Source organism: Trichosurus vulpecula, chromosome 4 (assembly GCF_011100635.1).
Source record: "Trichosurus vulpecula isolate mTriVul1 chromosome 4, mTriVul1.pri, whole genome shotgun sequence".
Taxonomy (NCBI): domain Eukaryota; kingdom Metazoa; phylum Chordata; class Mammalia; order Diprotodontia; family Phalangeridae; genus Trichosurus; species Trichosurus vulpecula.
The window spans coordinates 228351941-228374875 of NC_050576.1; the positions used below are offsets into that span (position 1 = coordinate 228351941).

At 42.2% G+C, this 22935-nt stretch overlaps 1 protein-coding gene across 3 annotated transcripts in view; it reads right to left on the bottom strand.

Moving 5' to 3' along the window:
• Positions 1 to 22935, bottom strand: part of PLCH1 (phospholipase C eta 1) — a 205731-nt gene that overhangs the window by 39602 nt on the left and 143194 nt on the right. For all 3 annotated transcript variants that reach the window (XM_036755457.1, XM_036755456.1, XM_036755455.1), the window contains exons 6-9: positions 19490 to 19583; positions 15168 to 15371; positions 8663 to 8783; positions 4817 to 4988 (exon numbers count right to left, since the gene is read on the bottom strand). In XM_036755457.1, coding sequence (XP_036611352.1) covers positions 4817 to 4988; positions 8663 to 8783; positions 15168 to 15371; positions 19490 to 19583 — 591 coding nt within the window. The remainder of the gene's footprint in view (positions 1 to 4816; positions 4989 to 8662; positions 8784 to 15167; positions 15372 to 19489; positions 19584 to 22935) is intronic.

Consider the following 22935-nt stretch of genomic DNA (forward strand, 5'->3'; position numbering starts at 1 on the left):
CCAATTTATGATGCAGAAAAGTAGGAGGTGGACTTTGTTCACAAATACCTACCAGTGCTCAGTGTAGCTAAGCAGGAATTTATTAAACTTCCATGCATTCTCTTAAGTCCCCCTGACACTGGTGGCTCCCACTAAATGAGTTTATCTTGTTAAGAGTCCATCCTTCCTGTGATCTTTTTTTTGGAGGCATCATTGGAATACCTGAGAGTCTGGTTAAGCTACAGAATAGATCAGTGAGCCTTCTGAAGCAGACAAGACACAGGCATTCAAGAGTGAACAGAACATTTGCATTAGGTAGCTCGACTTGTAGAAAGCCTTCTAACACATTCACTCATTCACCAAAAGCTGGTTGAGCATATTGTATGTGAAAGGCACTGGGGGAACACACGGATGTAATAAAACATTGTCCCTGCTCTTATGGACACTGAAATACAGTGAGTCTTTCATGAGAGTTACACCCTCAGATCAGAATAACTCATACATGAGTGGCTGCCAAAGACAGCCGAGCGCTGACTTAGTTACTCCTCAAGTCTCTGGGACTCCCACAACTACATCTCAGGAGTGATGTATATCTGCAAACAACAGCTCATTAATACAGTTGGTAAAGGGGCCCAAATAAATCATTTTAAAAGAGTAGAAAATGCATCATTCAGCAGTTCCCTCAGAAAAATAAAGAAATGTAAAAAAGTATCTAGGCAGGATGAGGAAGGGGAAATGAGTTCATGGAGCTCTGTTAAGGACCCAACTCTCAGAGTGTAGTAGAAAGGGCACAGTCAGAGGACCTGGGTTCAAATTCTGACCTTTCCACTTGTGTGACCTCAGGTAAATCACTTGACACCTCTTTGGACTTCAGTTTCCTCATCTGCAAAACCAGTGACTTGGTTGATCTTGATTAAGTCTGTAATTTTTTTAAATGATAATAATAAAGCAAGAGAATCCCTAAAATTGATGTCAAACTTGAAGTCTCCTATTCTATTTACTGACCGCCATGACCTTGACCACGCTACTCTGAACCTGGGCTTCTTCATCCATGAAATGAGGGGACTGGACCGGATGAGCCTCAGGCCCCTTCTAGCTTTGTGATCCCACACTGCATACATAAAGGGCTTAAAAGGGGGACAAAGCCCTCTGGGTGGGGATTTGCTGCCTTTTAGGGACTGGGCCTAAGGTCACTTTATTTGAGGGGCTCAAGATGGTGGTTCTTTTCATATTTATTCCAAACTGAACGAGGAGGTGCCGATCTATAAAATGTAGAAGACCCTCAGAAAGGCTGTGGACCACTCCAAGGGGCAAATGGGTCCCAGGCACCCTTGGAAAATGTACAATAAATTAGGCTGCTCTTCCAAATGACCACCACCTCAGCTCTTCATCGCTCACCATGAGCCATTCTGCTGCCCAAGAATGCTGTTTGCATGAAAACCCTGAGAAGATTCTTCTAAATCATGAGGAGAACTTTCGTTTGTGTGGGAGGTTATTCAATTAAAATCATCATAAGTGGGTGTGAAATGTCCAAAGGGTCCAGTCTGCATAATTTGAATGTCTGCCTTTAAAATTCCTCTTTCTCGAAGTGAAGGCAATTTCCATTCCACAAACTCAATTAGGAGTTTAACCTTTAGATGATTGGTCTAACAAGAGATATTAGAAAAGTGATTTGCAAACCTTAAAATGCCATATAAAGCATGAGCTATCATTATGACCATTATTATTATTATTAGATCCTTGAGGCAGGGACTGTCTCATTTCTGTCTCAATAACTGCTATATTTTAATAGACTTTTAATAAATACTTGTTGATTGACTGACTGTTATGTCAACCACAGCTAGATGAACGTTGAGGAAATTCAGAAATGTCTGTGTGGCTATAAAGATGATCCTCTCCCCCACCTAGCACACACACGCTTGTTTGACTCATTTTAAAATCCAGCTCCAATTTCTCTTATAAGGGCCAAGGACTAATAAAAACAATAAGGTAAATTAGCTTCAATCAAAGAGCAGCTAGGTGGTACTGCAGTGGATAGAGTGCCCAGCCTCCAGTCAGGAAAACTCATCTTCCTGAGCTCAAATCTGGCCTCAGACACTTACTAGCTGTGTGACCCTGGGCAAGTCACTCCACCCTGTTTGCCTCAGTGTCCTCATCTGTAAAATGAGCTGGAGAAAGAAACGGCAAACCAGTCCAGCATCTTTGCCAAGAAAACCCCAAATGGGGTCATAAAGAGTCAAGATACGACTGATAAATGACTGACTGAATTTTAATCAAGGCAGCACAGTCGAGGAAGTCACCAGACCTAAGTTTGAATCTCCACCACTGACTAGCTATGGCGCCTGGGACAAATCACAACTTCTTCGCCCTAAGTTCCTTCATCTGCAAAATGAGTGTAAATGATTCTTGTATACCTCATCTCACCAAGTTGTCCTAAGGATCAAATAAGATAATGCATTGGAAGGTAAAAAGCCCTTTGGAAATACAATGCATTATATCAATTCAACCTATTAATATTATTCTCACTCTAATACTTCAAATGTCTACAGTGCTTTTATCCAAAGTGCGCTCACTTTTACACTACAATCTTGAATTTTCCTTTGAAGTAGGCACCTTGTCACCCTATCTTATATACTCAGCACTTGTATTACTCAAGCTCATGAGAGTGGACAGTTTCCAGACACCAAACTCATTATCTTTCTTCATTAAGCGCGCTGAGATTTTTTCTCATCATTTCTTGTGTTTGGCTGGTTTGTATTGGAGCGGATTGGGGGGTACAGATGCTACAGATCCCTGTCTTTCTGTAAGCCAATGGAGACCCCTTGGGGCCTCGAGGAGAGCTCCTGTAGTATAGCTGCTGCTGGTGGTCAGCCTAGCAGGGAGAGACGAGTGAGGGTCAGGCCCCCTGGGGGTGGGGTGCAGCCTCTCCAGGCACTGGGCCTTTCTGAACATCACTGCCCTAGGCACCTAGAACAAGAGCGCATCACTCTGCCTTATAGATGGGAGGACAATTCCACGGCCTCTGCAGGGTCAGAATCATGCCATCTTTTCCATCTACTGCTTCCTGAAACCAGATGTCCAGAAAAAGTTGATGGCCAGAGCATGATAGCATTGGAAAGGACACTAGATGTGGAATCAGAGATCTGGAATAGAATCCTGGCTATGCTACTTATTACCCATGTGAACTTGGGAAAGTCACTTCCTCTCCAGTCTCAGACTTCTCCTACATCAAGGGAAGGGGTGGAACTCCATGGTCTCTGTAGCACCTCTGCATCTGTGATTCTATTAACCCTTTACCGTTTTTCCATCACTTCAGGCGGCAGTGTGGGACAATGGAAACAGTGCCAGGGTTGGAGTCAGAGGTCCCAGACTCAAATCTGGGCTCTGCCACTTGTTACCTGTATAAAATAGGAGAATCTCTTCATTTCTCTGAGCCTCAGTTCCCCTATCTGTAAAATGAAACAACTGGACTAGATTGAGACAGCTAGGTGGCACATTGGTTACAGTGCTGGACTTGGAGTCAGGAAGACCTGAGTTTAAATCCTGTCTAAGACACTTCCTAGCTGTGCAACCGTGGACAAGTCATTTAACCTCTGTCTATGTCAGTTTCCTCACCTGTAAAATGTGGATAATAATACCACCTGAGTCACGGGGATGTCGTGATCATCTCAAATCAAATGAGATAGCAGACGTAGAGCACTCTGTAAGGCTCGCAGCACTATATAAATGCTAGATTTATTCTTATAACAATTAACATTATTATTATATCACTACATTCCAGCTCAAGTCCATTATACTCTAATTATAGCTGACACCGTACAATATTTATTTTGGCCCTCAGCTCTGTTGAGGATAACACAATCCAGCTTGAATTTTAACCCCTAAACTGCCCCTCTTCCATTTTCCAGGTTTGGAACAATGAAACCAGCCAGAAGGATTCAGACTCTGGCTCCCACCAAGTTGACCAAACTTCTGTCAATGCTGCCAGAAGGACACCAGCTGATGGAGTGGGCGCCTCCTTCTGGGACTGTATGGCTTTCACAACAGGCCGTTCCTCCCTTCCAGAAACTGTTTATACTGAAAGCAATGTCAGATCGCTCCTGTGCTGGCCTGCGCAGACACACTCACCTCTAGCAAGCCAGGCCTGCTGGGTATTGGCCTGAGCCTGTGCTAAGCCTCCAAGCTCACTCCTCTCACTTACATAACCACAGCTGGCCAAGCGTAAAGGAGATATTTTTTTTCCTTTGACAGATTGTTATGGGAGCTGGATGTAGAGAAGCAGGAAGAGGTTCAGGCACACGCGGCAGGTGTTTGTGAAAGAGCCCACCTCCCCTTTTTCTGCATCATAAATAACAATTACAGTCTCCAAATTGAACACTTTCTTTATAGTAGGAGGCTCTCATCCCCCAAAAAAAAGAATCCCAGGAGACCTGACGCGTTAGCTGTAAACTTCTTTTGAATGCCAAATTAGAAAGAAAATGGAGGAGGAAGAAAACCAAAGAGAGGAAGGGAGTGGGTGGGGGGAGAAGGGACGAAAGAGAGACAGAGATAGAGACATAGAAAGAAAGACAGAGACAAAGAGAGAGAGGGAGGGAGGGAGGGAGGAAGGAAAAAAGAGAGGTGGAAAGAGACAGGAGGACAGAGAGAGAAGAGGGTGAAGACAGAGAAAGAGAGGGAGACAGACAGAGGGAGGAAGGGAGAGAGAAAGAGAGAGATGGTCTACTTTGTGTATCCATTCCAATTATTATTCCTTTGAAAAAACCATTTCTTAATCCTTGGGGGAATTTGGGGCTAGGTTGATAGATGATGACTTTTATTATGTTCTGCTAGTAATTACCTTCACTAAAATTTTTCCTTTCAAACTCTGCGGGCTGGGAAGCTGCTTGGAATCTCCTGTGTCGATAGATGACAAGTCCAGTTTGTCACTGAATATTTCCTTTAGGTACCGAGCAATCTTCTTCTGTTGTTGGATGCTGCAATGATTCTCAATGGACAAGATCACTGGGAACCTGAGACAAAAACAACCACAGAAGGAAGACTTCAGGGGCATGGCAGTATGGAGGGTTCAGAAAAGCGCTCTGGGCTGACTGGGCTCTTGCATTTCTAGGCAGTTGTCTTTGCGGAGGGAAAAATTAACAAAATAGAAAAAAAAAACCAATACCCCACAATGATCCTGGATGCATTTGTTAAAACCTCTCCCTCCAGAGAAAAAAACATTTCGATCTGCTTAATGGTTGAGCAAATGGCCAGAGTATAGAGCATGCCTTAGATCCACATGAAACTCAAAGTAAGGTGTGCAATGTACAAGGACAGGCAGAGAGGTGAAGAAAAGAGAGAAACAAAGAAGGAAATAAAAGAAGAGGAAAGAAGAGGTAGGGGAAAAGGAGAGAAAGGAGAAAAATAGAAAAGAGGGAAAGGAGAGGAGAAAGAAAGAGAGAAGAGTGATAGAGGGAAGAAAAGAGAAAGGGAGGAAAGAAGAGAGTAAGATGAAGGGAGAGATGGCGAAGGAAATGGAGAGACAGGGAGAGCAGAAAGAGAGAGAAAAAAGAAATAAGGAAGAGAGAAAGAGGGAGAGGTAAAGGAAAGGAGGGGGAGAGAGATGGAGAAAGAGAGGAGGAGGAGAGAGAAAGGAAGGGAGAAAAAACAGGAGAAGTGGAGGAGAGAGGGAGGAGAGGGAAAATAGGAGGAAGAAAGAGAGAAAAAGTAGAGAGGGAAAAGAGGAGGCATTGGAGAAGAGAAGAAGGAAAGATGGAGAAGAGAGGTAGAAGGAAGGAGAAGGAGACCAGGAGGAGAGGGCAAAGAGGAAGAGGCAGAGAAAGAAAAGAGGTCGAAGAGAGAAAGGAGAAGGAGGGAAGAGAAAAAGAGGAGTGGAAGAAAGAGAAGGAGATGGAGAACAGAAAGAGAGAAAGGAGAGGGTAAGGCTAGAGAGAAGACGAGGCAGAGAGGAAAGGAGGAAAGGAACATTATGTATTCTATTTGCATCTGATTTATTCTCCCTTTTGGAAACATCTTAGGGACACCTATCATTAAATGTAATCGTTTCTTCATGTTTTTACAGCTTTCTAGCTAAAATAAAAACAAACTACAGCATTCATTTGAAGAGACTCACATGGCCCTTATAAAGCAAGCATTTCAAAACTACGTTGCTAGAATGACATTAAAGTGTTTTTCCCAACATTTCAAGCATGGACTGCACACTAGCATTTCTATTTACAAACTGAAACACAAAGGGACACATGGTCAAGGGATCTGCCCAAGGCGACAGAGCCAGCTGGTGCAGAGACAGAAATAAGGCTCTAGGTTCATGTACACGGTAGAATAGAAAGGAGAAAGAGGGAAAGGGAACAAACATTCAGGAAAGAACTACAATGTGCCAGGCACTGCGCTAAGTGCTTTACAATTGTTGTCGCACTGGGTCCTTGAAACAACCTTGGGAGGTAGATGCTACTAAAATCTTCATTTGACAGATGAGGAAACTGGGGGAAAGAGAGGTTAAGTGACTTGTCCATGGTCACAAAGCAAGTGAATGTCTGAGGCTGGATTTGAATTCAGATCTTCCTCCACTGTGTCACCTAGCTGGCACACTGCATTTGGAATCAGACAGTCTGGATTTGTATCTTCTAAGCTATTTCCTAGCAATATGACCTAGTCAAGTCACTTCTACCACTATGGGACCCAAGAACCTCCAACTGTAAAATAAAGGAGATGTGCTAGAAAACCCTGAAGTCCCTGTCCAGCTCCAAACTGTCATACCATCAATTCTGAGTTAGAAGGACCTTAGAAGTCACCTTGTCTAATGCTCTTGGTACAGATAAGGAAACTGAGGCCCAGACTAATTGAAGAGACTTGACCATGATCATAGTGCTGATTAATTACGAAGCTGGGATGGGAACCCAGGTCCTCTGACTCCAATATCACTGCATGGCAGTAGATAGCTAGGTGGGCTTGGAGTCAGGAAGGCCCAAGTTCGAATCCAGCCTCAGACACTTACAAGCTGGGTGACCCTGGGCAAGTCACTTGACCTTTCAGCTTGCCTCAGTTTCCTCACTTGTCAAATGAGGGTCATAACAGCATCTACCTCCCAGGGTTGTTGTGAAGTTCCAATGAGAGGTTCTTTGTCACACCCTCGGCACAGTGCCTGACACAAGCAGGTACTCACTTCCTTCCTTTCTTCCAATCACTTCAGTCATCCTTTTCTTAATCTTTTTTTATTATACTATAAACTGATTTCCAGGCCTGAATTACTGACATTTTTATTTTGAAAGTTTCATACTATGTATTTTTAGTGAAATAATAACTGGTAATTCTTTTCTTTCTCTGCCTCTTCCTCTTTGCCCTCTCGTCCTGGTCTCCTCCTTCCTTCTACCTCTCTTCTCCATCTTTCCTTCTAATAACTTTCTCTGACTCATCGAGTATCCATCATAAAATTCAAAATATATCTGGGGGAAACCAAAATCAATTCTCTGGCTTGCGGGCAAAGCCCAGTTCCTATATTAAGAGCCGTGACTGTCTAAGATTTCATTTTACTCATAAGGGAAACATAATAACAATCATAGCACTGATAATGAGAATGATATTAAAACTAATCACATAAAGCTAATAATAGAAGAGGATTCATAAGTGATATTCAGAGAACATGGGGCACAGTGGAGAAAGCCCTGGTCTTGAAGCCAGAAAGGACTTGCTTGGGGGAAGGGGAGTCAACCTGTATTCCAGGCAACTCTCCTCAGTCGACAAGTTGCAAGAAAGGTAGCATCCTGCTTTGGCAGAGGGAATCTCCTCACGTGGGAGTTCCCAGCAGCTGTGGAATCACAGGTTCAGCTCCTATCCCCAGCCTAATGTTAACACAAGGTCCATCAAACAGAAATCTGTTCACCACATGTACCCAGCCCACACCCAGGAGAATCGTCTGACTTCACGCTCATGATGACCTGAAGGGATATTCGCTTATAAAAACAAACAAACCCAGCAGCTGCCCTGTGGAGTAGGCTGGAAATCTCTCCACAATCATCCCAGGGACTTTAATGGAAATCACATTTAACTGAAAAGGCCCTGTTAGATTATACTCCTCCATGAAACCCAAACCAGGGGACAGCAACAATCCATTAATGCAAACGATTCATGCAAATGAAAATTTCACCTGGCAGAGAAACGATTCCACTTCTGAAGAGGGCTTTAATGTTTTCTTTCTGTGAACTTGTTTAACTATTATTCAACTGTTAAATAGCTATAATAACAATGTTTTCTTTGTCATTTCTTTCTTCTGAAAGGTTGGAGACAGAGAACAAGTGTGATCTCACCACGAGGAGATAAACAGGTCAGAGGATCAAAGAACCACGGATTTAAAGTCGGAAGGAACCGTGGCAGCCATCTGGCAAGAGTGCTCATAAAACCCATTTTCCAGCTGAGAAAACAGACCCAAGCATCTCTCCTCTTTCCCAAGGCAGTCCCCAATCAGAGAGGGCCCCAGCCATGCATTCTGCACTTGGTAGGCCTCATCAGCTTAACTTCCCAGTTGACCAATAGGAAAAGCAAGTATTCAGATATTTAAAGGTCATCCACTACCTTGAATAAGCAAAGTCCATGGCAGAAATGTCCATTTCCCACTTTGGGATTTTGTATTTTGGCTATGCCCTAACTGGGCTAGACCTTAAGGCTGAGAAAAGGGTTTGAGAGCACTTACTCATTCTTCACAAAGGCAGTTTTGTTGATAGTCTCCACAACATCTCGGAAGAGGATCTTTGAAGTGAGAGTATAACCATGGTGGACCACTGGCTCTCCATCTGGACCATCCCAACAGTCAACTGTTAAAACAAACACATACTCAATTCAACAAGCATTTATTAAGCACCTACTATGTGTCAGGGACCAAGAATGCAAGGTAAAACAAAATTGGCCCTGTCCTCAAGGAATATACATTCTACCTACCACTCAATGATTTTTAGATAGCCTTCCCTGGAAACCTACATTTTGTTCTATTCAACATTTTCAGTGTGAGGTGGTATGCTCATTGTTACAATGAAATAGGACCTAGGGTACCTTGGTGCCTCTGTAGGGAAAGTTATGCTTTTAGGAAGATTTAATGGTCCAAAAGAAATAAATATGATGATTTGGCTTAATGTGGAAGAAATCACCAAATGTTTCATGCTCACAGAAGGGGTCTGGCAAGCTGGATCAAACTGGAAAACCCTGTCTGAAGCTAGTCAACCGATCCAGCTGAGTTTCAATTGCTAAAACACTATTTGGAGACTCTAGGTTCTCTGGGGGATGGTAGCTTTTTTTCCAAATAAGAATCTCCCTCAAATAAATGGCAGGAACTTAGGGTTAAATATTGTTGCTCTTTTGGTATTTTTATAACAATCACAGCCTCCTATTACTTCCCATGGCTCAGCACATTGTTGTATCATTGATTCAATGTAGCTATAATAAAAATACAACATATATAGCAAGGAAGGCACCTTGACACAGTAGATGGAGCATGGTCTTAGAATCAGGAAAACCTGGGTTCAAATCCCAACCCTGACACTCAGTAACCATGCAACCTGGGGGAAATTACTTGGCAATCAACACCACAGATGAATGCTGTGGCTCCATTTAACCATGAATGGATTGCAATCTTGATTTCTGAAGGGTACTCTCAGACCAGGAGCTCCTCACACTGATTTATCCACATTGTGTTTATTCTGGTTCTTATGCCTTTGCTGGCTTCTCTTCTTCCACCTGACCCTAAGAGAACAATGTTCTCCCAAGATGTTGTCCTCAGTTTTCTGCTTTTCCTTCCTCTCACTCCCTCAGTAAGCAGATTAAGTCTCATGACTTCAACTAACCTCCTCCCCAGAAGGCTCTAGATTCATTTTTCACCCCTGACTTGCCCACAGGCTCTCTCTATGTACATATCCTGCTGTTGTTTATAATGTGCAAAAGATAATTCATCTCTTCCTCAAGAGCCTTGAGAATAACATTGCCCTCCAGACCACCGATCCTGCTTCCAGCATAACCAACGGTGGCCCCAGAGCCATTACTGAGGGGAGAAATCCTGGGGATAAGGGGCTGCCTTTGCTTCTAAGCCAGACCCTGCAACTATAATCCTGGGAAGCAGTCCCTAGAAAGACTCAGTCTGGCAACTGCTTTCTGAGTACTGAAGCCACAGTCACTGAAGACCAAGAAAAGAACATTCTCGCCACCGGTCCTTAGAGCTGTCAAATGGTTCAACAATAGGATGTGATATGATTTCATCAGTGAAAATGATATTAAACGATGCATTAATATTTGTTTTACCACCAAACCCTAAGGACCAAGGGACTTTTCCATAGGACTTGAAACCTTCCCTGTGTATTGTCTCTCCCATTCGAATGGTAGCCCCTCAAGAACTGGAAATGCCTGACTTTTCTATTTGTCTCCCCATTGCCTGGCTTTTTCATTTGTTTTAATTCATTCATTCTTTTTCTGAACTGGCTTGTTTCCATCCATGGCACAAACACTCTTACTGTGTCTCAGCCAAGGAATTCTGAAATCACCTTTGGTTCTTAACTCTCCTTTATCCCTTGGATTGAACCCCCAATTCTCATTACTGAGTCCTTCAGTAAACCTCTCTGATTCTAATCTTTCCTCTCTGCTTCACCTGCTACCACTCTAGTCTAACTTCTCACACTTGCCAGATGCAGACCACTGTACCAAACTCCCAGCTTGTCTTCTTGTATGTGGTTATCAGACCAATTTCCTGAGATCCACTTCTCCTGCCACTCCCCCAAAGTGGCTCGCTGGAGTTGGAAGGGACCTCAAAGGCCATGAAATCCATGAATTGGACCACCACCACCCCCCATGTCCAATCTAAACTTCTCCACCAGGAAGTTTAAAGACCATCCATAAGATGGCCCGACCCTAAATACAGAACCTCTCTTCCCATTGTTTCCAAAAATACCCCCTTAGCAGGCAGTCAGGCCTACTGTCTGCTTTCAAACAAACAGAGGCCTTTGGCTTTTGTTTCTCCCTTCTCACTTTTGTTCGCCCACTTTCAACAGGCTTGTCCTTTCTGTTTAGGTAAATGCTGCTCATTCTTCAAAGGTCAGTTCAAGCCCCATCTTTTTCCAGGGAGACTCCTCCTAGCCACTCCTGCTCCATCATCAAATCTTCCCAGGTTAGATAATAAAGGCCACCATTAATTGGCACCTAGATGCTGCTAGAGTGGAGGCCTCTTGAGAACAGGGAGCTTGTCTTATGCTTAGCTGGATTTCCCACAACGTCCAACTGTCCTGAGCACAAAGGATTTATTCTATCGACAAAGTACATTTAATAACTATTTGAAAATTGATTTCATATTCCCTCATGGAGGCTCTATGTTCAAGTGCCATGTTGTTGCCTCCAATATTTTTCAAAATTTTCTCCACGACCAGTGTTTCCTCTCACCTCGAAAGCTATCAGTTTTCAGAATTTCTCCTAAGATCATAGGTTCAGACCTACCTGGGGCCTTATTGGGCATCTGGTTTCCTCTTTTTCAAAAGAGGAGAATCCAAGGCCCAGAAGGGTCAAGGTCATGTGGCTAATAAGTGGTGAAGCCAGGATCTGAACCCACGTCTTCCGACTGAAAAGCCAGGACTCCTTCCACTATACCACACTACATCCAACAAACAAATGAAATAATTAAAGAAAATGGCCTGTTTTCAAGGGCAATAGTAAGAGAAAAATGAAAGTAATGCTAAGGAATAAGAAGTCCACTGAGAAATGTAAACAATTTCAGATATCGTTTGTGAAGATTGTATGGCACCTCTGAGACTATAAAGGAAGTAAAATTTGTCAAAGCTACGGTCTTTAGATGAAAGCCTTAGTTTATCTGCTTTCCTCAGACTTAGTACCCCTTAAAACTTGATGTCTTTTTTTCCTGAATATCATTGTAAGAAGAGTGAAGAGATATCTTTAAGGCTCAATAACCATAATTTCAGTAACTCACATCCTGAGGTGTCCCTAGAGTATAACAAAGATTCATGGAGAACTCACACTTATTCACAAAAAACCACTAAATCCAATAAATGGCTGTCCAACTGCCCCATTGCATAAGGTCGCTAATAACTATTTTTAAATACCCATAAACTAGTGAAAGAAAGTGTTCAGGTATGAATAAGCAGAGTATAGGTTGGACTTGAGAATCCTGGATCCCATGACATTCACCTGTACGGTGTACTATGATTTGTTTGTCTATAAAATGGCAACATTTATATGAGATGCATGGGGTCAGGAAGATAAGGCTTGAACCCTACCTTTTAAAATAGCAACTGCAAATGTTAAAAAATAACAATAATAAAACCAGGTAACTCTGTACAGACATGATGTGGAAAAGACCACCAGGTGCCCTTTGGACTCTGCTGCCACGATCTGTAAACAGAGGTCTTAGACCAGAGGATCTTAACCTGGGGTCTTTGACCTTAGCTAAAAAAATTATTTGATAGACACTAACCAACTGGATAAATGTAAACACTGAGTAGCCCTGAAAACTTCTTTGGGCCTCAATTTCTTTGTCTATAAAATGGAATTAGACCCAATGGTCAATAGGTTCCTCCTAGCACTAAATCTATGTTCTTTTCAACCCATGGACTGGAAGGACCTCAAAGTAGAATAGCCTTTGGGTCTCATGGATTGTGTCATTGGAGAGGCAGGAAGGCTCATGACATATTGGCCAGGGACTTTAAATCTCTCGCATCTAGACTGCCAACTTGTCATGATGGAGCTGACAGATCGGCACTTCCAGATACATGCCCCAAGATGACAGCAAAGGTACTGAAACAGCTTTGAGAGTTTATGTCAGTATTAGACCCATCCTAACAACATTAATCCCTTGAACAAAATATCCCTATTTCTGAAACAGTCTTGGCTAAAAGGCAGGACCAGGTTAAAAAGAAAAGGTATCAGCTGACAAGCCAGATTCTACTAGAGAATCTTATCAGCCCTCCCCAAGACACCATAAATATCTGATTAAGGAAGGAACTTCAGTTGGACAAATGAAGATAGAAAACATCACAGGACTGAAAGAGAGATTAGGAAATGCACAAGGTTTGGCATTTTTCTACTGATCGTGAACAGCATGAAGCAGCTGTCCAAAACTCATCCCTCTCTTACTCAGTAATTACCTTACTCCACTGTACTCCCACCATTATGGGAGACCATCTGAGGCACTTGGAATTTATAGTTTCTGACTGGCTATGGTCCATAAATTAGGCTTTTAAAATAGCAACTGCAAATGTTAAAAAATAACAATAATAAAACCAGGTAACTCTGTACAGACATGATGTGGAAAAGACCACTAGGTGCCCTTTGGACTCTGCTGCCACGATCTGTAAACAGAGGTCTTAGACCAGAGGATCTTAACCTGGGGTCTTTGACCTTAGCTAAAAAAATTATTTGATAGAATATTTCAATACGATTGGTTTCTTTGTAATCTTATATATTTTACTTTAAAACATGATTCTGAAAAGGGACCTATAGACTTCATCACACTGATACGGGTTCAGGAGATAAAACTGGTTAAAAGGTAGTTCAAGGACCCTGGTTCAAGAAATCCTGAACTGGATCATCTGTGTCTAGCTATGTAAGTGTAGCTAGACCAGCCAAGGAGGATGTTGAGATCAGGAATTTTGAATGACAGGAATAGGGAAGGAAGTTTCAGGGGTCTGGGCAGGGTCTGGCTGCATCAGGGGAGTTCTGACCATCCAGAGGGCCAGGTCCAGAAGTACTGGGCACTTGTGCCACAGGAAAGAAAGGGCAAAAGGTGAGCAATTTTGCCTATGGTTGGTAACCATTCCTAAAGGCACCAAAATTCATCCTCTGTGCCACTCTGCTAGTCACACCATAGAACACCAGCACCTAGTGGGAACTGTGTGGGCCACATCCTTTGCAAATATTCAACTCATGATAATGATGGCCAGGGTCAGTTTCTATGCATTTATAAGAGACTTGTTGGGTGAACAAATTAGTCTAAAGGTCTCTTAGGCTAAAAGGGCTTTTTATTTCTTTTAATATTTTATACACTACATTTTCTTGCTCAAAGTAATTTCAGAGGACCATAGGATCTGACAGCATTTCATTGTATCTTGTGTTTACATCATCTCAGACCTAAAGTTGGAAGGGACCAGTACTTCTGGATCTGGCCCTCTAGATGGTCAAAACTCCCCTGATGCAGCCAGACCCTGCCCAGACCCTTGAAACTTCCTTCCCTATCCCTCTCATTCAAAATTCCTGATCTCAACATGTTCCTTGGCTGGTCTAGCTACACTTACATAGCTAGACACAGATGACCCCTTTGCAAAGGTAGAAGACTGGTACAGAGGAAACTCCACAGTCTTGGAGGCAGAGGACCTGGGTTCACATCCTGCCAGTGAGGCCAAGCCCTGGCATTTGGCACCAGATGACTGCAGGAGCTTTTACATCTCTTGTCTCACAACCATCTTATTATGACCCCACAGCTCAGACGTGCATCGGGCAGAATTTGAGCTCGGACCTTACTGACCCCAAGCCCAGCACTCTATCTATTTCACCACCTAGCTGCATGGAGTCTCTCTCAGCCTCAGCTTCCTAAGCTGTAAACTGAGGGCAGTGGACAAAACAGCGTCCAAGGTCCCTCCCAGGTCCAGATCTCTGGTGCAATGGCTATGATGGTGCAACATCACATCTGCCATCGAATTTGGTTAACACGTTGGCTAGTTTTGTTGTCCTGCTTTTTCCATCTCTCAGAATGACTCCCTGGCAAGGGGGAGAGAACTGGATACATTCCAAAATAAAAATGAAGTAGGAATAAAAGATACCAATTTTAAAAGGTAAATTTTAAACATTTTAGAGCAAAGTAATGTGGTACAGTAGATAGAATGCAGGGGTTTGGAGATTGGAAGACCGGCCTCAGACTTCCTAGCTGTATGAACCTGGGCAAGTCACTTAGCCTCTTTGCCTCAGTTTCCTCATCTGTATAATGGAGATAATAGCACCTACCTCACAGGGCTGCTGAGAGGGTCAGATGACATAATAATCACAAAGCGCTTAGCACAGTGCCTGGCCACTGCTGTTCAGTCATTTAGTCATGCCTGACTCTACGTGATCCCGTGGACTTTTTGTCCATGGGGTTTTCTTGGCCTGGCACAAAGTACTGTATAAATGTAAGCTATTATTATTATTTATTACTGTTGTTGTTACTATAGCGAAGCTACCTTCCACACAGCGACAGCCTTCTTGCAGCACGCGGGCATACATGTCCACCTTGGACTGGGAGAGGAGCTGGTCACCGGTCAGGTATGTGTTGTGAGAGGAGGCGATGTAATAGTTGCAGAGGGGTTGGTCCATGTCTTGGAACACCTCAGAGTGCAAGGGGTTAAAGACGTCACAGGCAGGACTCCTCATGAAGTTTGTAAAACCTTTCAAGGAAAGAGATGAGGAAGATTCAGACCTTAACATGTCAGAGGACCAGACGTGGAAACTAGAAATCGGCACTGAATTAAATCCATTCTTGTAGCCACCCCATGATGAGAGGTAAGCCCTTTATCAATCACTGATCACATCACCATCTGAGAATTAGGCAACATCTTTTCTTCCAAAGTAACTAAGGCATCTTCTTATCAATAATTTCTCTGGGGCCCCAGTACTCAGTTTCCTTATTAGCAAAAATAAGAACTAGCTGAAGTCCCAGGTTACTCTGAGCTCTACGCCTATGAGCTAGTGATCCCACATACCTTAGGGACACCCCCTAAAGAGCACATGGGGGGAAAAACTTTGGCATCACAAAAAGAGGTTTGTCCCCGGTCAAAAATCCAAGTCAGTCACAGATATGACCATATTTGGGTGGAAGAGTTAAGTTGGTAAAAGCTAGAAATTGTGTTTGGTTTTTTTTAACTTTGACTTAAAATAACACTATATTGTAGGAAAACAGCTGAGAAAGTCTTTCAATGCACACTGAAGCAAAGCTAATACAATGGGACAATGAAACCAAAATGAATTCTTGTCCACTCCACTGTTTATCTTGAGGACATCTCTATAACCGCAGCACAGCAGTAATTATGACCATTGTAATTGTAACTATGAGCACTGTCAGGAGACCATTTGAGGCTGACAAAACCGGATCCACTCTTGGGAAGTCTTGTATTAGGCCCGAGTAGACCCATCAGAAATGTGCGTTGTGGTGAACTGAATAGACAATATTTGATGACAAACAACATTTTTGGCCAGTGCATGTTCTTTGTTGTATCTTGTGCTTACAGACTATTGTGTAGGGTAAGAAGCATAAATGATGGATTCACTTCAATTTAATTTAACACAGATTTATTAATCACCTACTATGTACAAGTAACTTTATGAAACATGAGTTGGGGTGGGGTGTAGCACTGGGCTACAAAGACAAAAACAGAGCAGACCATGTCCTCAATAATCTCAAATTCTAACACAGCAGGAGCAGTTAATTATGTCAATAATGGTAAAGGATGATGCCTGGAAACTAAGAGGTCCCCCAAAATATAAGTGGACCAAAGAACAGTCCCTATGTACCAACACAAAACAATTTTACAGTTGTCTTTTTTTCTACATAGTCCAGAAATATGCCAGGGAACTGAGCATAGAGAAATCTAATGAGAAATTGGCCCCAATTGGATACATATATTTCAGAAGCCACAAGTAGGCAGGCCAGTCTAATGGAGTACAATCGAGGCAGTCATTCCACTGATGGTAAAGAAAAAGCCCAAAGAATCCTGGGAAAACTTACCCATCTCCCTTTAGTCAGCATTTTACCTCCACATTCCTTTGAAATTAGTTTTTCTCAATAGAAAAAAAAAACTTCAAATTGTATTGGTACAACTAGATTACTTACATTCAACTAAGTAAAAGGAACAGGAGAAAAGGGAAATAGATTGAGTAATATAGCATATTAAGGAATATTCCTATTTAAAAAAACACAGAAACCAAGAGGCAAAGCATTTAGCAGAGATCAGTGGATGCAGAAGTAAGCATGATATTTTCATAATAGCACTGAAATCTAATGCTTCAAGGCTTGAAGGCTTTAAAATATTATCTCATTTGATTCACACAAGGCTGGGAGGTGGGTGCTCTTATTATGCCCACTTAAAGGATAAGGCTGCAAGAGTGAACACAGGGTCACACAGCTAGGAGATGTGGAGACTGGATCTGAATTCAGGTCTTTCTGATTTTGAACCTAACACTATACTCAGGGTTGTTGAGTACAACACCATTGTAAAACTTAGTATCCTTCAGACCACTTGGAAAGAAGGGGGAAATAGATAAGAATTTAGGAAAATACAGCAGGAGGCTGCCATGATGGCATGATACTATAATCACAGAAGGGATTAAAAGCCTGTGGGTTTAACTTCACTTCCTTTCAAAATTCTAGGATGTATTATTAAACGGTTAGTTCATGAACAGAGAAGAGAAAGAAGTGATTACCAAGAAACAATCTGGCTTCATTCAGCGAGGAAAGGTCATGCTACATGAACCTTACTTCCTTTTTGGACAGGACTACTGAACAGGAAGATAAGGAGAATGCTGGAGATGGAGTTTACTTAGATTTTAGGTCCTACAAAGTCTCTCAAGCTGCTCTTGTAGAAAAGATGGAGAGATGTGGGCTAGACTACAGTAATATGGTTTGATGGATTTGGAACTGGCTGGATCACTGGACCTAACAAGTAGTCATTAATAGCTCCATGTCGACTTGGAAGGAGGTCTTAGAAAAGGAGCTATTCTTGGCCTGGGACTGTGTAACATTTTCATCAGTGACTTGAGTAAATACATGACTGCTGTCTTTGAGTATCTGAATATCTGTCATTTGGAAGAGGAAATATTCTGTCCTGCTGTGCCCCAGAAGGCAGAACCAGGAGCAACGAATGGAAAGAGGCAAAAAGAAGGATTTAGATTTGAAGTCAGGAAGCAACTCCGTAACAATTACAGCTATAGATGAGTGGACTGGGAAGCCTCTGGAAGCATTTCTCCAACTCTAGGGGCCAAAAGGCAAAGCCTGAATGGCCACTTGTTAGGTACCATATGAAGGGGATTACTGTTCAAGGACAGATTGGATTAGATAGTCCCCTCCTAAATCTAAAATCTTGTGATACCACCGAGATGGCATGTGGACAAAGAGGATGTGATTTAGACAGAATCCTAAGTTTTAGGCTGGACTCCAGAGATAGCAGGAAAGGAGGAGATCAAAAAGGGACTCTAATCGAGCCAGGAGCAGAAGACTATGGCTTAAGATGCCCTATGAGAACAACAGTGACTTGATTCTGCACCTTCTATTGAGAAAAGTTGGTCCCATGTGGGGCATCTCTAGCCTTAACTCACTTAAGAGAGAGAAGTCAGCAGGCTTTGGGAGAAGTGGTCATGCAAGCACTGAGGTCTCCTTCATCTAGCAGTTTTTCCTCTCAGGATACTTTATTACCCTTTATGGGTTAGAAAATTCGATGAACTTTCCAAAAAGGGTAATTTACAACATTTTCAAATACTGCCTTAGACCATTTAAAAATATAATGTCAAAGATGACAAATGGACAGGTTTAAGGAGGAAGGTTCCAACTGGTACCATAAAGGTAAAGACCGTAAGTTATAAGTTTATGATATCTGCTTTGAGATGTTCCTGCAAAATGGCCAAGCTAGTGGTCATTCCCCTAAAAGAGAGGAAAGGAAAGAAAGGCCCAAAGGAAATACACACAGAGAGTGAGAGACAGAGAGAAACAGAGAGAGAGAGAGAGAGAGAGAGAGAGAGAGAGAGACAGAGACAGAGACAGAGACAGAGAGAGAGACAGAGAGTGTAATAGAGACACCAGGGAAATGAGCAAATTAAAGAGATCCTAATACAATGAATCAATACTATCAGGTAAAAGCAAGGGTATTATGAGGATGAGATAATGAATATAAAGCACTCTGAAAACCTTAAAACATTATCCAAGTGCCAGTTGTCATTATGATTAACCTCTAATCTGGTAATGACTTCATTCCCTTAGCTTTTTATTGCACTCCTTTTGAGCTCAGGTAATGTTTATATGGCAATACAGAGGTGTACTGGCAAAGGTTGAACAACTGGCCAGTGGTGGGGTAAAATGTATGCACATACTTTTAAATTTAATCTGCATTATTAACATTTCCTTAAATCTAGACAATCAACAAAACAGTGAATGATGCCCTGATTTGTAACAAGGCCAATTTCTGAGATGTAAGTGCTCCCCCCCAAATTTAACCATTGGCTAACAACTGGTTAGAGCTAGCTCCAGTATAAGAAAGTCAGGAGAAACCTCTTGAAGGAACAAGATGACCACAACCCTCAGACTCCCTGAAGAGAGAATGGACTTTCAGAGTGGTTTAAAAAATAAAAACACAATACAACTCTGTAAGAGGTATGAATGAAGATCTGATATGACCTGAAGAATGCTTGCAACTTTGGGGTCCCCTCCAGGGTGCAGGCTTCTTTCTAGGTACTTGTGCCTGTTTAATACCATCAAATATAACAATAAATCAATGTTTATAATCTAAGGATGCTTTACCTTCTATGCCAAGGATATTTTTCTCCTTATTTTCTTCTGAAACTTCAAACTTCTTTATGATGTCAAGACAATATTCTGGTGTCACATTGGTCATCTAAACCAAAAAGACAGTGTTAGTGTAGCATCTATGAGGTTTTATTATCTGATGAAAGTGTCAAAATATAAGGGACCTCAAACTCTGCCTGAAACGTTGACAATCAAACACCAATGCTCTGAAATAGGATGAAAAGTGTGAATCATACAGTCCTAGAATGATATTTCTAGGTTTTTTTCAAGCTCTTCACAAGGTATATGTTTTTAACTTACCTTGTTCAGGTAGGGGTCAAAGGTGATGACCTCCAAGATCCCTAACAACTCAGATTCTATGAACTCCAGCTAGAATATGTAACTGACTTGAATGTGATGCCAAATCCACCTTTCCACCACAGAACTCACCATTGTTCTCCGAGGCTTGCTCTTCTTTAAGACTTGCCAGAGCTCTCCCCTGTTCCCCAATCACCTAGGTGTGAAACTCCATTGATGAGCTGGCCGCCTCCTTCTTCACCCTTACCTCCGATTTGCCCCATCTTATTTCTACCCCCACAATATCACTTGCATCATTACCCTCTTTCTATCCAGACACAGGGTAACCACCTTAGTTCAACGCTTCAGCATTTTTTCACCTGCACCATTGCAATGGTGTCCTGCTAGGCTTCCATGACATCATTCTCTCCTCTCCCCAATCTATCCTTTCAGTACAGGTGTCAAAAATCAGCTTGCTAAGGCACAGCTCCAACCAGCCTCAAAAATGCTTCAGTGGCTCCACAGTTCCTCCAGGTTAAATAAATAAACACACACACACACACACACACACACACACACACACACACTCTTCTCAGCCTGGTATTTAAGGTCTTCTATTGTTTGGTATCAACCTACTTTTATATGGACTACTTGTGTCCAACAGTGGTAGAACTTTCCAAGCTCTTATTGGTCTGATCAGCCTCAGTTGGACGTACTGTACGTTGACCCCATCTTGGGTCTCTTTGATCACAGAGGACAACAATCAACTTTTATCACACAGTTTCACATTACATGACTTCATGAGAACTCTGCATTCCCATCAAACAAGACTCTCATTCCCTCTCCCACCTCCACTCTTTTGCACATGCTGTGCCCCATGCTAAGGATGCACTGCCTTCTCAGCTCCACTTTTCAAAATCATTTTCTTCCTTCAAGACTTCAAGCTCAGGTTCTACCTTGTCCATGAAATCTCTGCTCCCCCAACTTATGCTTTCCCTTCTTAAGTTACCCTGAATTTATGTAACTGTACACACTGCATCTGTCCCCACAGCCAGATGGCACAGATCATAGAGTGTTGGACAGGCAGTCAGGAAGACCTGAGTTCAAATCCATCCTCAGACACTTACTAGATGTATGATCGTGGGCAAGTCACTTAACCCTTTCTGCCTCAGTTTTCTCAATAGTAAAATAGTGATTAAAAAGAGCACTTATCTCCCAGGGTTGTTTTGAGGATCAAATGAGATAATATTCCTCAAACACTTTGCAAACTTTAAAACATTAGATAAATTCTAGTCATCATCATCATCATCATCACTAAATGGAAGTAAGGATTGTTTGCTTTTGTCTTTATATCTTTAGCATCTGGCAAAATTCACACCACAGAGCGGGTACTTCATCCTCGTTTGCCAAGTTGAATCAGGCCGCCTGTCTTTCTAAACAACCTTTCAGACACAAGTGAAGCTACTTTCCAAAGAACTACAAAGAGGAGCCAGCCTGCATACCTATCTCAGGAGACAAGTGTTTGCCAAGTGTAGACATGAGTAAAATCACATCATCATTCTGTACCGAGCTGTCGGAAAGCATTACTTGTTCCAGAATAGGGCATCTTGGCCGGAAGACCAAACGTTCCGATGAAAATAAAGCTCAAATTGATTGTTCAGAAATAAGGGAGGGAAAGAGAGGAAACACTCTCAACACAATATGTGTTCTTGTATGTATGTGTATGCGTGTGTGTATATGTGTATATGTATACATGTACACACACGTATACGTGCTCAGTGCTTAACATGATGATCAGCACATAGTAGGCATTTAAATGCTTGCTGAGTGGCTGGATTTGGAGATAGGCTATAGGTCAATATACTCAATTCATAACATCTCACGGGCATTTTTAAAAACTATATTTTAAGACCAACGACAACAGTGACAAAGTCATTCATTATACTCGGAGGATATTATCCAAATTTCTGGAAATCATTGTATAAATATGGCAGCCTTCCAGTTGCCAATACATACATACCTGGCATTTTAAATTAATAAAAGAGAAAGGTCCAAAGGCCTAGGGGAAAGCCCCTGTGGAGGATTAATGGAAGGATATGAAGGAACAGGACGGAGGAAGAGAAGGCACAGGTGGGCTGCGATCAGTGCCCCCATGTCAATGACACTACAGATCCCTTAAAGCATAAAAAGTGAACAAAATGCAGAGTGTCCCCAAAGTCTGGGTGCTGTTTCAAGTTTTAATACCTATTAAAGAGCTATTAAATAGCTTTCTAGCTTAAAACAGCACCCAGACTTTGGGGACACTCACATTGTATTTAGGTGGTGGTTGTTGATGTGTTTGTCCTTCGTTTTCCAAGAGGACCGTGACATCAGGGACATGATGACATGACTTACAGTTGACTTTGGTTTGAGTGAGGGAGGGCTGTGCAAGGTCACCAGCCTCACTTTCTCCTCCAGAGCCATCTGGATCCAGTGGCCAGATATTCATCAGGATGACTGGAGATGACCCAGGATGCAATGGGAGACCCTGGCCCTTTTAAGCTAAGGCCAAAGGGACCATCCCCTGAATGTCACTGGTAACTGTATTTAGAAATGCAATCTAGATGATCATTACTCTGGAATCACAGCCTTTGTAGCAATCAGAGTTCTTAGGTCTGGTGTTCTTTGACTTTAAAATGTTGTCTTTATTGTATACATCGTTCTCCTGGTTCTGCTCACTGCCCTCTGCATATTTGTTACAGGATCTTGTTTTTCTCTTTCTTATTGATTGGGGAAGGAGAGGATACATGGGGTGGGGGGGAACAAACATTTATTAAGTACATACTACAGCCTTGGTACTTCACAAACACCTCCTTTGAGCCTTACAGCTCTGGGAGGTTGGAGCAATTGTGACCCTCACTTTGTAGTTGAGGAAACTGAGACCTTGAGATTTTAAGTGATCTGCCACATAACTAATGAGTGTCTGAGGCTGGATCTGAACTCAAGTCTTCCAGATTCCAGGCCCAGTGTCTATGCACTGTGCTAACGAGATAGGAAGAAGATAAAAAAATGCTTCTTAATTAAATAATATTTTTTAAAAGAAGGTAATAAAAACCAAGGACTTTCTCCCATAAAGAAGCTTGAAATAAATGTAATTCAAGTCCATGATAGGGTGCCCCTTTTAT